Below are 17,005 nucleotides of genomic sequence, written 5' to 3' on the forward strand. Positions count from 1 at the left end.
TCTCTGAAATCAATAAACATATCCTATATAATAAAAGTCCTATATAATAAAAGCCTAACATGCAAATTGTTCCCTTGGGTGGTCATTTGACTGGAGACTGGGAGTTTGACTGCTTGCTATGACATGCACTGACCACCAGGGGGCTGCGTGGAATATGGTGGGTGTTGGCAGCGCTGCTGCTGGCCCCAATGGGCCCGGAGGAGAGGGGGACTGCTGTGGCATGGTGGAACAGGTGGTGCCAGGCCAAGGTGGATGCAATTGGGGACCCAATCGCCCTCTGATTGCCCTGCAGATAGTGACCAGTGGCAGGGGGCGGCGCTGCCGCCCAGCTTCCAGGTGCTGATGGAGCCGGGCGGCAGCCTGCAGACGGAATGTTGGAGCAGATGAGGGGCCAGCGCCAGGCCAAGGTGGGGTGCCAGGCGGGACTGCGAAGCTAGGGGCGCAAGCTGGGGCCCGATCTCCACAGGCCACCCCGAGGGACCCCACCCATGCACGAATTCATGCACTGGGCCTCTAGTGTGTGTGTGTGTGTGTGTGTGTGTGTGTGTGTGTGTGTGTGTATTTTTTAAGAATATTTTTATTGACTTCAGAGAGGAAGGGAGAGGGAGAAAGAGATAGAAACATCAATGATGAGAATCATTGATCGGCTGCCTCCTGCACACCCCCTACTGGGAATTGAGTCCAGAACTCAGATATGTGCCCTGACCTAGAATCAAACTCTGACTTCCTGGTTCATAGGTTGACACTCAACCATTGAGCCACACTAGTCACATAAGATTTTGAGAAAACATGACCTGGAACTTCTGATTTCTAACCATGTAGATTCATGCAAAGCTCAAATCCCTACTGGATTTTTTTTCTTTGTCTTTCTTTTTTAACTTTTGATACCTTAGTTGCTCTAATAGTGTTATAGCTTTCTGTTAGTTTATAGGTACCTTCCAGGTAGTGCCTCTTATTATATCCAAAAAAAATAAAGTTGATTATACCAGAACCAACACAGAAGAGAAGGCTTGGCTGGACACTACTGTTATTTAATAACTTCACTTTGATTAGTGCTGTCTTTATGATCATGTTGATAGAACCATTAGTCTTTATTCTCATTAAATAATAATTACTGGAATGTTTGCCCACCAATACTAAGATTCAGCAACAGATTGTTTTAGTTAGTTCACTTATAATTATAGTTAGTCTTTCAGTGTGTGTTTTGAGAAATTCTATTTTTCTTTAAAAAAAAATGTTTTTGTTGATTTCAGAGAAAGGGAGAGGGAGAAAGAGATAGAAACACCAATAATGAGAAAGAATCATCAGTCAACTGCCTCTTGCACGCTCCCTACTGGGGATCTAGCCACAACACAGGCATATGCCCTGACTGGGAATCAAACCTCAACCTCTTGGTTCATAGGTCACCACTCAATCACTGAGCCACACCGGCTGGGCAAAATTCTGTTTTTCTTGATTTTAAAATTCTCTTTAATCCTGACCCTACCTTTGAAGCCTAAATGTTTTCCTTTTTAAAGGTGGATTTCATTGACTGGGTAGACAACATGTGGCCAAGGCATTTGAAGGAAAGTCAGACTGAATCAACAAATGCCATCTTGGAGATGCAGTACCCTAAAGTGCAGAAGTAAGTGGCTTACCCTGCATTTTCCTCAGTGTGCTAGAGGAGACCAAAGTAGTAGTAAGGACTGGTTCCTTAGGCGCCATGCCCCGTATCCTAAATGATCAAAAGCATGAATTCTTTAGAGTAGCCTTTACACTCCCAAAGGGAAGAGTGTATGTAAGAGTATTACAGCCCATGATCACATGGTTAAAGAAAAAAATTTATACTGGTAATGAGATGACTTGCAGTTGCATTCCTCTCACTGACTGGGAGTGGATTAGATGGAAGATAGAGGGAGTGTACTGGGGAGAGTATGGCATTGTGGTGGGGCGGGTCCTCTTTTTCTCATCAGTGCACTAACACTGCTGCTTTTTTTTGGGTCAGGTACTGTCTAATGAGTGTTCGAGGCTGCTACACTGACTTCCATGTCGACTTTGGTGGTACCTCTGTCTGGTATCACATCCATCAAGGGGGAAAGGTACGGTTGTAGTTGTGATGGGGGTTGGAATCTGACACTGGTTATATGACTTTGCTTTAGTTCATGCTTGCTTAATATACGTGGAGATGAATCTATTAGGAGATTGTCCTGCTCATATCTAGAGAGAATTGTAGATTTAGTTGACCTTCTTGGCTAGAATTCGGTAGGAATTAGTATTCATCTAGACCACTATGATCATGCCAATATTTGCATAGTATTTAGTAAACTTCAACAGTCCTGTTTGTAGATCCCCAAAGCAGAATTCTCCAAATGAAGGCAAGGAAGTGGTTTTAGGAGGACAAGATAATTTCTCTATGTGGGAGCATAATAAGATAGTAAAAGGACACACAAATTTTGGATAGATTCACAATGAAATCAGCAAATTGAGATCTAAACTACCTTTCCCTATATGGAGGCATTGGTGTAAAATGGGACCAAAGGATACTTTTTAGACGTTTCTGAAGTTATAAATAGATTTTGAAAGATTATTCGCATTTATAAAGAACTATATTTCAGCTTGTTGGAGTGTTTCTGAAATGGTGTGAGAATGGAAATCTAGAACTAATATTAGGGGTTTATAGTATTATACTCTTATTGTTACCCTTTTCCCCCTTAGAATTGAATGCATTTGTGAGAGAAAAGTAAAACTGGAATAAGAACAGATAAAGTTTTAAACCTTTTAAAATGTGAGGTCCTAATCTAGAACAATTGTACCTCTAAATCCAAAATCATTTTATTTACTTTGGATCCATGTAAGGGGTACCTTAAGTTTTATTCTTTTGGTCTTGGTCGCTACCTTGGAACAAAGCAACCCGGACAGTCTCTTAAAGATTTTGTACCTAACAATAGAACTATAGAGGCCAGACAGCCAGGGGCGAATAGGGACTGCCTAGATAATAAACCCAATGCCCCAGTTCTCTCTGAGTCTTAGGTTCTTTGTTCTACATTCAAATCTCAGGGAAACTCTAATGCTGTTTCATCAAGTGGAGGATGAAACAATATGTACTTTTTGGGGCCCTTAGAATTTCCCAGTGATCAAGTTCTGTTGGCTGGGAGAATTGCTTGCCTTTCTTCTACGTTGGTTTTAACTTTGTACCTATTTATCAGTTGAGGGGGGTGACTGGGTCATGTCAATGGCGGTTAACAGACTGAAGTTTTTTAACTCACAGGTCTTCTGGCTCATCCCCCCTACAGCCCACAACCTGGAGCTGTACGAGAATTGGCTGCTGTCAGGGAAACAGGGAGACATCTTTCTGGGTGACCGGGTGTCAGATTGCCAGCGCATTGAGCTCAAGCAGGGCTATACGTTCGTCATTCCCTCAGGTAAGCAGGATAGGAAAAATGGATTATCTACTCTAGCCACTTTTTTTCTTAAGTCAAAAGGAATTGATGGATTACTACCAAGAATGATTATGATGCTGGGGTAGGCAGAAAACAACAGTGTCCTTTCCTGTCATTATGCAGTGGATGCTGAGATTTTTTTCTTTTAAGGCAGTGATTTTCCACTAAAGGTATATATCAGAATTGCCAGTGGATGCTTTTCAGATCTATATGTTTGGGCCCCACATTAGCCCTAGAAATTCAGAATCTCTAGATAAAACCAGTTCTGCAGGTGATATACAAACCTCTGGTTAAGAACTACCTACTCCTCTAGAGGATGACTGTGAAAGCTAAAGAAAGTGCTGAATTAGTAATATTTTTTATCAGGTCATTAGTTCCAAAATAAGTACTCAGAGCACAGCTTTTAGGGTCACAGACATGTATTAGAATTCTGACTATGCATTTACCTGCTAAACCACTTTTGTCAAGTATTTAAATCTCTGTTTTATTTTGTTGTGAGGAGTAAATGAAAATACATGTAGACTCTTATACTGAGCCTAATCATAGTAGGTACTCCAATAAATAGAAGCAGCATTTATTAAAAGTTTGTTACATCTCTCTCCCAATTTTTTTGGGGGGGAGGCAACCAAAATTTTTGGTGGCCTTGTTTCGACAAGGCTTTAAAAAAACACTTTACATTCATTTTCTCATTTAATGCTTACCAACAAGCATGTAAAGTATAATTTATGTTTTTTAGAGGATAGTGAAACTGCAAGAGATTAAAGAATCTGACCAACCACTAAGAGGCAGAAAAAAAATGTGTAGTGTAGGAATCTTGTACTAGTTCTCTGAAAGAGCCATTTTATAATGTGTACTTACAGCTACTACCCTTCATTCCCTTTCTTCTAGGCTGGATTCATGCTGTGTATACTCCTACAGACACGTTAGTGTTTGGAGGCAATTTCTTGCACAGTTTCAATATCCCCATGCAGTTAAAAATATACAACATTGAAGATCGGACACGGGTAAGTAATTCTGTATAACAGTTGATGTGAACAGGATTACTCCAGTTAGATAAATGTTATAAGAGATTCATTGATAGTTTATCTCAAAACTTTAATTTTTCTTTGGATTAAAATGCAGTGTTCACATTTTGGGAACACTGAAAGAAAAGTTTTAACAAGATCTCTCTTGCCCTGACCGCTTTGGCTCAGTGGATGGGGCGTCCGCCTGGGGACCTGGGGGTCCCGGGTTCGATTCCGGTCGAGGGCATGTGCCTTGGTTGCGGGCACATCCCCAGTGGGGGGTGTGCAGGAGGCAGCTGCCCGATGTTTCTCGCTCATCGATGTTTCTCACTCTCTGTCCCTCTCCCTTCCTCTCTGTGAAAAAGAATCAATAAAATATATTTAACACATTGTTTGCGGGTAGTTTTAAACAAAAAAAAAGATCTACATGCTTGTTTTGGGGGACTACAATTCATCAAGGTTCTTGGTATCTCAGATTTTTATGGGGGTAGAGGTAGACATTTGATAGTGTCTTGAGCCATGTTTTTCATTTTTATGCTCTTAGAATAATTTGTTGTAATGGGACTTATCAACTCAAGATCCACAACTTTAAGTTCATGTATCTTTCTTTACTAACACTCAAACTATTGTAGTTTAATATAGAAATGTGTATACTGCCTTTCTCAACTGAGAGAAATCTATGAGAGAATTAACTATTGTAGAAAATGATTTCTGTGTGTCTTATTTCTGTTTTCCCTAGGATGGTACAGAGCTGATTTCATTCTAGAAGTATAGGAAAAAAGTTAGTTCATTACATGCAGTAGGTACTTTAGGGCAGGATTTAGCAAACCTTTTCTGTAAAGGACCAGATAGTAGAAATTTTAGGCTTTGTGGGCCGTACAATACCTGTCTATTTTCTAACTCTGCCTTGTAGAATGAAATATTTAAAAGATTGAGCATGGTTTAAATAAAATAAAATTTAATTTATGGACACAAATTTGAATTCCATAAACTTTTCCTGTCACAAATGCTCTTTTAGGGTATTTTTTCAACCATTTAAAAATGTGAAAAACACTCCAAGCTCACAGGCCTTATAAAACAGATAGTTGACCAAATCCATCAGCTGCTACTTGCTGGCTGACCCATGCCTTAGGGTTAAATAGGGCAGACTCTAGTTGGTAAGGGCTGAATTATATCTGTATATGATTGAAGTATAAATGGTATTGACATTAAACAGCAATTAGAGTACAGAATATTTTGACATTAAACAGCAATTAGAGTACAAAATATTTAGGGCACGTGATGTTCATAACTTGCTCTGAAGTAGTTCAGCAAATAACAGCATATATGAATAGAGATTAGCAAATATGGAGAAATGTTAACAATTGGTGAATCTTGGAGAAGTTAGAGAAGTCTTCATGGTACTGCACTTGAAACTTTTTGGTGGACTTGAAAGTTTTTAAATTAAAAAGTAGCAGTTAGTAAAGAATTTACACCTTTTAGAAGGAATAGGTATTGACCTGTTTACTGTGAACATGCTCAGTTAACTATTTTGGTATTTATTTTGGTTAGGAACTACTTATTATCTTATACACAAGATTGGTACTGTTGGAGTTACAGGGATTGCCCTATTAGTAGAATTAAGAGAGAATACGGTGCTTTTTAAATGAATTTCCTAAAGGTGAACTTTTGCTTGTTTGTTAAGCATAATGAAACTACAAAAGATAGTAAGGAGTTTAATAAGTTTGAAGTTGTAATAATCCTATATAATAAAGAGCTAATATGCTAATTAGACCAAACAGCAAAATCACCATCCGGACTAAGCTGGGCTGCGAGGGCCCCAGGGCCGAGCCCCTTGCACAAATTTTGTGCATCGGGCCTCTAGTAGTTAATATTATTACATATTATTCCATTTTTCTTAAGTATGGCTTAATTCTTTTATTCCAAATAAGGAACCCTTCTATGTTTCTATAAAATGAAGTGTGTTTTGTTTTGTTTTTAATTGCTTTCTACATAAACCTTTTATATGCTAAATACCAACCTGATATATGTTTAATATATTATTGATCTCTATATACTTACCAAGTTTAAAGAAGAATATAAAAAGATGTTTTATGAAAGAAATATAAATTTAAGGCATTGCTTTGGTTACTTTTGCCATGCCAGTGTAGAAATATACTATATAAACTTTAAGTGTTAGTAATTATTCTCCTGATAGTGCTGAAAGGATCAATAATTTTGTAATGAGAAGCTAAAAATTTTTGCAAAAAATTTGAACCCAGTCTCAGAAATTGATATGCTCTCTGGTGTCTGGCAGTATAGGTAAAATGTAATGGGGCAGGATGGGTATGTGATATCTTGACTATTACTAACATAATCTGATGAGTTCAAGTAAAAAATAAAAAGTTGAATGTTCTATTATGTATTTTCTTTTTTTTTTCTTATCAATATTACTCAGTTCTGAAGAGTCCAAAATGGCTTTACTTTGGGGAGATCATATATTAATTTTTGTGGTCCATCCCCCTATCTACCGAGAAGTAAATTAATTTGACTTTTAAATAAGAGAGGAGAAACCTCTTCTTGTTGTAGCCACATAAGAGACCCAGACCCAGAGCCTGGCTTCTCTGTGTTGGAAAACTAATGAGAAGTACATGCCTCTCCTGCCTTGGATGAGGAAAGTGCCCTGTGACCTGGTGAAGGGTTTTGCAGTCACATGTTCTACCACTGAGCTGTACCCTTTCTTGGTGAAGGGTTTTGAAAAGGGGGTCCCATCCAGATCACCTCGATTTAGGAAGACTACCTGACATGCAGCTTTGAAAAGGAGATGGGAACTTATTCTCAGGAGTTGCATATTTAGAACAGTCTTTAACATGATGTTTTGCTTATTCTTCTGAAAGGTGGACTCTCTAAATGAAAACAACAAACTATATTTAGGATAGTCCCCATCACTGGTCTTCTTCACTGAATAATACATACTGATTTGCCTTTTCCTTGGCTTTGGTAGATCTAAAGGACTATTCTTTTTTTTATTATTATTATTTAGCTGGAATAATTTCATGCCACTTTTTGGGAAAATGGAAAGAAAACAAAGATAGTGACTGATTAGGCCATGTGGAACAGTAATCTTGATTTGTGGACATAACATCTTGGCAAACTACAAAGTGCAAGACAGGCAAGCTGAGAGTTGATAGCAGGGAAAATATTCAGTCTTGTGTCATGGACTGGATATAGCTAGAAAATGAGTCTCTAATTATACTTTCATAGATGTAAGGACATAATAAAAACATATAACTTAATTTCATGTTCTGTTTTTCCATTAGCTTCTTTATTCCATGGCCTTCTTATTCAGGGTAGAACTATAGTAAAGGCCAGATGCTTGCATGCCTTTGTATTCTAAGAACCCTAAAACAATTTTCTCAATTAAGTATATTGTGTCTTACATGGTAACTCTCTGTCTCAGAACTTCTTTTTGATGCTTTCCTACTCAGAAGTTATAAATAATGACAGTTTTTTGGTTGTTCTGAATGGTCTTTCCAAGTACCATTTATCTTTAGTGATTGTTTCCCAAGATCAACATTTTCTAGGTTGTCAGATAGAAAATGCCAGCCTGGGTTTTCAGGTTGACTAGAGAGTTTTTTCTAGATTAATTATTGCAGTGATATAGTTATTTAACTCGCTTTTAAAGTTGATATTAACTTTCTTTTCTCATTATTTTGCTTCTGTAGGTTCCAAATAAGTTTCGCTATCCATTCTACTATGAGATGTGTTGGTATGTGTTGGAGCGCTATGTGTACTGCATAACCAACCGCTCCCACCTAACCAAGGAATTTCAGAAAGAGTCCCTCAGCATGGGTAAGTTTTCTGCCTATACAAACTTGCAAGACACCCTACAGGATTGAGGGTGTGGCCAAGAATATTCAGCAGGCTGTTGCACTCAATGGTTTTTTGTGGGGGTTTTTCTATGTGTGTGTGTTTTTTTTTTGTTTGTTTTTGTTTTTTTTTTACTTATCTACCTGAAAATACCAAATTTAGTCATTGGAGGTGAATGCTGGTTAACAGCTGATCTCCTACCCAGATGTGAATTACTAGGCTAAATGAAATATTCTGGATCTCTGTCTGAGTTTGTTATTACTTCATTCCTCAAGAAAGGAATCAATTTTCTGGTATGTGTCTTACTTTTTTTAAAAAATGTATAAAATATATTGGGGTAATATTGGTTAATAGTGTCATGGGTTTCAATTGTACATTTCTGTGATACATGACTTGTATATGACATGCTGTGCCCACTACCCAAAGTCATATCATCTTCCATCACCATATACTTGGCCCCCTCTACACTCTTCATCTTCCTCTCACCCCCCTTCCCCTCTCCTCTGGTCACCACCATACTGTTGTCTATGTCTGAGCTTGTTTGTTTATTGCTTTCAGCTTTATATCCCACATATATATGGCTAAGTAGTATTTCATTGAATGTGCCACATCTTTACCCAGTCATCCATCTAAGGACACTTAGATTGTTTCCATGTCTTGGCTATGGTGAATAATGCGGCAATGAGCATAGGGGTTACAAATGTCTTTATGAATAAATGTTTACAAATTTGGGGGGCAGATACCCAGATGATGGATTCGTGGGTCTCATAGTAACTCAATTCTTAGTTTACAAAACTACTTTTTAAGTATACTAGTATGTGCTTCACACTGTCTACTTTTTAAAAAGATAATTAAATCATAACCCCAAATTTGAGTTTGAACTTGAAATTAATTTACAATAATTTTCATAGGTAACTTATTTTTAGCACACAAAACCGGGCTCTTCTCAATCTTCTGAAAATCCTATAGCTGTGATTTTTAACAGTGGACATATGGGTGTTGGAATAAGGAGAGACCATTTTAAACATGTTACAACTTCATTATTTATAACTTGAAGGCCCCTCCTATGCTGCCTATTTCTCTCATTGATCACATGGCCAAGTGGCTTGTTCTTACTGCATTTTTTTTTCATACCAACAGATTTGGAGTTAAATGGGTTGGAATCTGGAAATGGGGATGAAGAAGCAGTGGATCGAGAACCTCGGCGCTTGAGTAGTAGGCGTTCGGTCCTCACTAGCCCTGTAGCCAATGGGGTCAACCTGGATTATGATGGACTGGGCAAAACCTGCCGAAGTCTTCCAAGTCTGAAGAAAAGCTTGTCTGGAGATTCATCATCTGACTCTAGCCGGGGCTCCCACAATGGCCAAGTGTGGGATCCCCAGTGTAGTCCCCGAAAGGACAGGCAGGTGCATCTGACCCATTTTGAGCTTGAAGGCCTTCGCTGCCTTGTAGACAAGTTAGAGTCTCTGCCACTACACAAGAAATGTGTCCCTACAGGGATAGAAGATGAAGATGCTCTTATTGCTGACGTAAAGGTAAGAGTTGGTTGTGTTGTACGACCGCTACTGATCTGATTAGAGCTGTCAATTTCTGGATTCTGAAAAATTTTGTACAAGTTTGTACTGCATAGTGTTTTAGTTCCTAAAAAGAGGTGCCTGTTGTGAAAATACTAATATTTGTATCATCAGGACTTAAATTTAGTCTTAAAAACAAAAATTGCAGGCTGATCATAAAAATAAAGAAGAGCCTGAGAAAGTGTTTATATTAAGAAAAAAAGAGGTGCCTGTTGAAATATTACTTTAAACTTAAGTTACCCTCAGATAAACAGGCCTATTTTAGAACAAAAGTGGCCAGTAACAATGTCTAACAGTCTTACCCCAAGCAGAAGAAAGAAATTATTTTATGTTGGGTTATATTAAGTAGGTTTAGCATATTTAGTTTCAAATTTATCTAGTGGGAAGACATAAATATATAGGGCAACTTTTAAAAAAATATCATTTTAAATATAATGCAAACTATTATATCAAGTTTCTTCATGTTGTATATCTTTCTCTTTTTTTCCAAGAGGTCTCCCAGCCCTAGCTGGTTTGGCTCAGTGGATAGAGCGTCGGCCAGCGGACTGGAGGGTCCCAGGTTCAATTCCAGTCAAGGGCATATACCTGGTTGTGGGCTAGATCCCCAGTGCGGGGCATGCAGAAAGCAGCCAATCAATGACTCTCTCTCATCATTGATGTTTCTATCTCTCCTTCTCCCTTCCTCTCTGAATCAATAAAAATATTTTTTTTAAAAAAAAGAGAGAGAGAGAGCTCCCGGTATTAGTAATCTTGAAAGCCTTTCCCTCATGTGTTGGTCTCAAAGAAATGAGTTTGTGTTTTTTTAAATATGTTCTTATTTTTTAGATATTTTTATTGATTTCAGAGAGGAAGGGAGGAGAGAGAGAGAGAAACATCAATGATAAGAGAGAATCATTGATCTGCTGCCTCCTGCATGCTTTCTACTAGGGACTGAGCCCACAACCTGTGCATGCGCCCTGACCAGGAATTGAACTGTGGTTCATAGGTCGACGCTCAACCACTGAACCATGCTAGCCGGGCAAAATGAGTTTATTTTTAAGGCATCCAGATTCGAGCCTTCTGAACTGGAGGGAGCTCTTTTAGGTATTTTCTCATATGTAGCCATTAAAATGAACAACAAAAAATGTAAAGCTGGGAATAACAATTTAAGTCAGTATCTGGAACTGTGTCTTGGTTGCAGAGCATGGGTATATGTATTAGAAAGCTAACTCACAATTTGTAGTAAGTGTTATTTTTAAAGCCTGTCATAGATTATTTTAAGCCTCAGAAGGATTATAGGGAATAATTCTGTCACCTTAAGATAGATGGGCTAAATATCTCATACTAGGGGTTTTTTTTTCCATCTCTGATTACTGATTCAAGTTTTTCTTTGGTCACCACTAACCAACTGAAGTGCTTCCAACCTTTTGCAGCTACCTCAGGAAAGAATTCCAAAGACTGAAATAGGACCTGAACTTTTTTTCTTTATATGATTGACATTTTCATTATATCTTATTGTTTATGCCTCAGTAAAAAGGTAAAAATTTAGAGAGGCTAAAAGTCTAACCTGGTGAAGTTGGTTCTCTCCCTGGACAATTGGTTTTATAGTTTGGTTTTATAAGGTTTGCTCTAGAAGAGGCAAGTGGCGTCACTTTACCTTGTATTTAGGGGAGGAAATGACAAAGTTCGAGGTAGGTGCAGTCCTGTTTCTATAATGATTAATGCATAGCACAAAGCAAACATAGCCATAAATTTCCAGACTCACAAGCTAGACCTCAGACTCACTTCCCATCCTTAAGTAATTAAAGGACATTTAGTTTCTTTCTTTTCCGTTGTGTTCGGACACATATAAGTATATTTTCCTGAGAATTTGAGTGTAATGTCTTTCTTTTTTTTCTACAGAAGTTTGTGGGGTTTTTTAAAATATATTTTTTTATTGATTTCAGAGAGGAAGAGAGAGTAAAAACATCAATGATGAGAGAGACTCATTGATTGGCTGCCTCCTGCACGCCCCCAACTAGGGATTGAGCCCGCAACCTGAGTATGTGCCCTTGATCGGAATTGAACCCGGGACCCTTTAGTCCGCAGGCCGACGCTCTATCCACTGAGCCAAACCAGCTAGGGCCAGAATTTTTTTTTCTTTTTTATATGTAACCATTCCATCTTGGATACATGTGGGAAACATAAAATTATGACTTTGGGAACTTAGTAATTTGTATAATTGCCTTTAAGAACCCTAAGAAGAAAGATTTCTAAATTTATATCTCACTGACATTCTTTTGTTCTAGGTATTTCTGATTCATGAAAAAGAGAAATATCTTTTCAATCCTAAGGGATGTCTATAGTGATGTCCAGAATCCAGTTGTAGGAAGCCATATTATAATCTGCTAATCATTTATACAACATCAAGTATCATGATCGAAATAGGCAAACTCTCTTACCAAAGTAGAGGAAGCAGAGTGGTAAGGGAAAATTAAGAAAGATTTGGTTCAAATATTAAGCAGTGTAAAAGGAGGCTGCTAGAAGGGCAATGAGTTTAGATGATACATTTAAAGAGGACTGCTTAGCATTATAAAAGTGTCTAGAGCAGTGGTTCTCAACCTTCTGGCCCTTTAAATACACTTCCTCATGTTGTGACCCAACCATAAAATTATTTTCGTGGCTACTTCATAACTGTAATGTTGCTACTATTATAAATTGTAATGTAAATATCTGATATGCAGGATGGTCTTAGGCGACCCCTGTGAAAGGGTCGTTCGGCCGCCAAAGGGGTCGCGACCCACAGGTTGAGAACCGCTAGTCTAGAGAGCGCATCCTTAGTTTATCAGGAATCATGAGAAACATGGCTGCCATTGCTGGCTAAGATAGAAGGGCACAGAGACTAGAGCATGAGGAACGAATGGACAGTAAGATGACTCCATAGGCTGACAATGTTTGAATTTCCCCTGCAGAGGCTTTTCCACAACTTCTTTTGTTTACCCAATACCATAATCATAATCAGAAGACAACAGCTTCAGATCCCAGCTCTGCAGGTACTTTAACTTAAGATCAAATTAATTGCCCGGTCAGCGTGGCAACAGTGGTTAAGCGTCAGCCTATGAACCAGGAGGTCACAGGTTCAATTCCCGGTCTAGGCATATGCCCAAGTTATGGGCTCGATCCCCTGTGTGGGTCATGCAGGAGGCAGCCAATTAATGATTCTCTCATCATTGATATTTATCTCTCTCTCTCCATCTCCCTCTCTGATATCAATGAAATGTTTTTTAAAAAAGATCAAATGAATTAATTATTCCTACGTTTGACTATATTTAATCTGAGCTTCAGATAATAGTGAGTTTGGAGCTTGAATAATTTGAAAATCTGAAGAAAAAAAGCATTGGGTTGGTTAAGTGCCGAGTAACTATACAACTAGAGACTGTAGTGCTAGAGAACTTAGTGTTTGTAGCACAGAAGGCTACACTGCAGTGGACGACAGAAGCAAGCTTCGTTTACCCTTCCTGCAGAGGAAAGGATTGGTTTTTGTTGTAGCCTATTGGTTTTGTTGAGAGCCACAAATAACTGGCAGAAGAGAGGAGAAAAAAAGTGGTGAGATGAGATGTTCATAAACATGTTCTCTGGAAGAAGTCAGTTTTAGTGATGTGGTAAAAGGGCTTTGAAGATGCCAAAATGTTAAGTTCTACAGTGATGAAGAGCAAATCATAGAATATAGAGTTGGAAGGGGATTCGATGAAAATGGGGCATTAAAAAGTGTTGACTTAATGGTAAGGTTCAAGGGAAAGTAATCAGTATGTGTAAAGTTCTGATTAAGAGGTGTGTGGATAACCTTGAATCGTAAAAGTAGACTAAAAATAGAATGGAGTTCTCTCCTCCTGTGAGATATTTCATATTTCTAAACTTGAGAAGTTGTGTCCTGGATAGACGCTGTATAAAGAGGCAGGACCTGGAGCAGTGTGTATAGAACAGTCCCATTAATGTAGGAAAAAGAGTCTCTTTGTACGTTTGTTGGGGGGGGCAGAGAAAGGCACATCAACTGCTGACAGAGGGTCACGGCAAGGTGGTGGGAGTCAGCTGGAAGACTGAGTTTTAATCAGACTTTATTGTTTTGTTTGTGTTTGTTTGGCTAATAAAAGAGATCTTAATATCTGCAAAAAGAAGCTTTTAATATATTAATATAGCCCTAGTTGGTTTGGCTCAGTGGATAGAGCATCAGCCTGCAGACCGAAGGGTCACTGGTTCGATTCTGGTCAAGGGAACCTACCTTGGTTGCAGGCTCCTCCCTGTCCTGGCCCTGGCCGGGGCGCCTACAGGAGACAACCAATCGATGTGTTTCTCTCACGTCGATATTTCTCTCTGTCTTTCCCTCTCTCTCCCACTCTCTCTGAAAATCAATGGAAAAAATATTCTCGGGTGAGGATTTAAAAAACTAATGTACGCATATGCCTAACTCACTTAATGAAAAATTCAGTGATGTTGAATATTTTTCTATTTTCCTGTTTGCTCTTAAAGCATTTACTAGTAGATAAGCTTGGCAACCATTTGACTTTGAGGGCAAAGCCTGTTTTTCCTCTATAAATAACATCTACCTCAGTGGGGCTGTTATGAAAATTAATGATGTTAGTAAAGTACTTAACAAATAGTATTACAGAAAAAAATTAGATATTACAAATCTTTGAAATTCATTTATTTTGCTACTTTGAACGATGCATACTCGGTGCCAGGAATCATGCTTAGTGTTGGAATAAATATGCAAACATGTCAAGGACTCAGCCCTCAAGGGGCTTACAGTCCAGTGGTGGAATGGCATTAAAGTGGGCTAAGAAAGTAAGTGCATTCTAGGTTCACAGGTGCTGTGCATGATAGAGGGCACTGAGAGCACTCAGGGAAGGTCCAGTGGTAGATTCTGCCCTGGGGGAAGGAGGTGTCAGTCTTCTTAATTCACCAGTTAATAAACTTGCCTGTTAGATGATACAAATTGATTACTACAACATTATATAGATGGTAAAAGCTCTGAATTTATAAATTTGAAAACTGTACTTTGTGGTTCAATAGGCTACTGCTGCTCCGATCTAAAATTCTAACATTTTATTTTGTAATTAAGGTCTAAAAATTTACCCTAGACTCCATCCCAGGGGTATGATGGGATTGAAGCCAGAGTTATGGTTACAAATAAATACAGAAGCACTGATTAGAAATTTTCTTTGTCTGATATTAATAAAGAGAATAACTGGTAGAGGACCCAGTATAATTAGATCTTAATCCAGTAAACCAGATTAGGAGTGGGGAAAAGCAGCCTGTATAAATAAAATTTCATTTGCAATTCTTACTATCAATACATTTATAATAATTCACATTCTTACTGAGTAGAAAGTTTTAAATAATTTAACTCAGTTACAAGGCATATAGGTTAGCCCTGGCCAAGTGTGGCTTAGTTGGTCAGGTGTTGTCCTGTGCACCAAAAGGTTGCCAGTTTGATTCCTGGTCAGGGCATATTCCCCGGGTTCCAGGTTCAATCCCCGGTAGGGAACATGCAGGAGGCATCCAATCAGTGTTTCATTCTCACATCAGTGTTGCTCTCTAAAAATCTATTTTAAAATCTTATTTTAAAAAAGTATATAGAGTAGGTTAAAATAGATTTATTCTTTGAGATATTTCCATTATATTTCTGTATTATGTAATGTCATTTTCTTAATCTGATCTTTAAAAAAATTTTTTTGAATGAACAGATCAATTTAAATTTTTTTTTGAGAGAGAGAGAGAAAGAGAAACATCAATGTGAGAGAGACACATCAATTGGTTGCCTCCTGTATGTACTCCAACCTGGGGTGTACATCACACATGCCCAGGTATGTGCCCTTGACCGGTAATCGAACCCAAGACCCTCCAGTGCATGGGCCGACGCTGTAACCACTGAACAATACCGGCAGGGCTAATTCTGATCTTTGTTGCCTATCTTTTATTCTGAATTAATGGGGGGAAGGGGATTGGCCTATTAATTTGTGATTTGGAGACTTACTTGGAGTGTTTCCTAGTGCCCTATCTGTTTTTGTTCTTTCCTGTGGCTTCCAGAATTTATATTTGCTACAACTTGAACTTGTATTTTGTTTCAGAGTAACATGTTTCCCTTAAGTATTTGTATTTTATCAACCCTGTAAAGTTAGATAGCACTAAGATCAAAATAAGCACTTTCTGCTCTGGCCGGATAGCTCAGTTGGTTAGAGGGATGTCACATAAGGAAAGTTTTTCACACATAATAGTGTGAAAGCAAGTCATTTGAAGCAAGTCATAGGCTGATTGAGTCTTTGAGTCTTAAGAATAAGTGCAAAGAAGAGATTTAGGATAGAATGACCATATCAATATTTCCATGAAGAGCTTCACCTAAGAGCACAAAAGTCCCTCCTTTCTTTGGCAGACTACTATACAAATTAAAGTATGCAGCCCCCGAAAATATTATACTACTGACTGCATTAGAAACTCACTGAAACAACCATGCTGAGAATAAATAAGAATTCCCAGTGGTGAGAGCTAGGGTCTTAGTAGCCTGGAATGTTTATTTCAAAGCAGCTTCTGAAATTTTCAGAAAACTCAGGTTACATTTCTGAGAGTCTAAAGATTACATTTAAAAATTAAAAATTACATAAATCTCAACCCAGAATATGATCCTCTGTAGCCTGAGAGACTGCTTGTTCAGAGCTTCCTCCTGTCTGATTGGTGCAAGGAGAGTGGGTGACGCACATCACTTGTTAGAAGTAGCATTGTGGGGCTGCTTTATCTAGGGAATCAAGAAGAGGCAGTCAGGACAAACCACTAGACGAGGAAATGTGCTGAGTCCTGGTGTCCTGAAGGTGGAATAATCTGAGGGGCAGAATAAACACAATAAGTTAAGGTCCTAGGAGACTGGCAAATACACATTTGCTGGCTCCCTGACCTCAGGTCACACCTCAGCTAACTTGACTTGGTCAGAAGAGCTGCCTAGGCATGACTCTTACATGGTGGCTCCCAGTCGCAACCCGAGGCAGCCATCTGTGGTAGACAGTTGATGTTAAACAGACACATTGTTTTGAATATCTCTATATTCATTGGAATGTATCATTCCTGAACGTTTTTCTGGAAACCTGTATGCTGGTTCTGTATTCTGGGCTGGGAGAGCAGCAGTGAGGGCAGTTGAAGCAAGTCATCCAAG

At 38.6% G+C, this 17,005-nt stretch overlaps 1 protein-coding gene across 5 annotated transcripts in view; it reads left to right on the forward strand.

The window, feature by feature from the left end:
* The window catches only part of KDM2A (lysine demethylase 2A), an 89,303-nt gene that overhangs the window by 54,400 nt on the left and 17,898 nt on the right, over nt 1–17,005 (forward strand). For all 5 annotated transcript variants that reach the window (XM_070427631.1, XM_070427634.1, XM_070427632.1 and 2 more), the window contains 6 exons: nt 1,518–1,624; nt 1,985–2,078; nt 3,248–3,401; nt 4,308–4,423; nt 8,128–8,254; nt 9,413–9,807. In XM_070427631.1, coding sequence (XP_070283732.1) covers nt 1,518–1,624; nt 1,985–2,078; nt 3,248–3,401; nt 4,308–4,423; nt 8,128–8,254; nt 9,413–9,807 — 993 coding nt within the window. The remainder of the gene's footprint in view (nt 1–1,517; nt 1,625–1,984; nt 2,079–3,247; nt 3,402–4,307; nt 4,424–8,127; nt 8,255–9,412; nt 9,808–17,005) is intronic.

The sequence above is a fragment of the Myotis yumanensis genome, unplaced genomic scaffold (assembly GCF_028538775.1).
Source record: "Myotis yumanensis isolate MYYU_CA2020_CCGP unplaced genomic scaffold, mMyoYum1.0.hap1 SCAF_10, whole genome shotgun sequence".
NCBI classification, from domain to species: Eukaryota; Metazoa; Chordata; class Mammalia; order Chiroptera; family Vespertilionidae; genus Myotis; species Myotis yumanensis.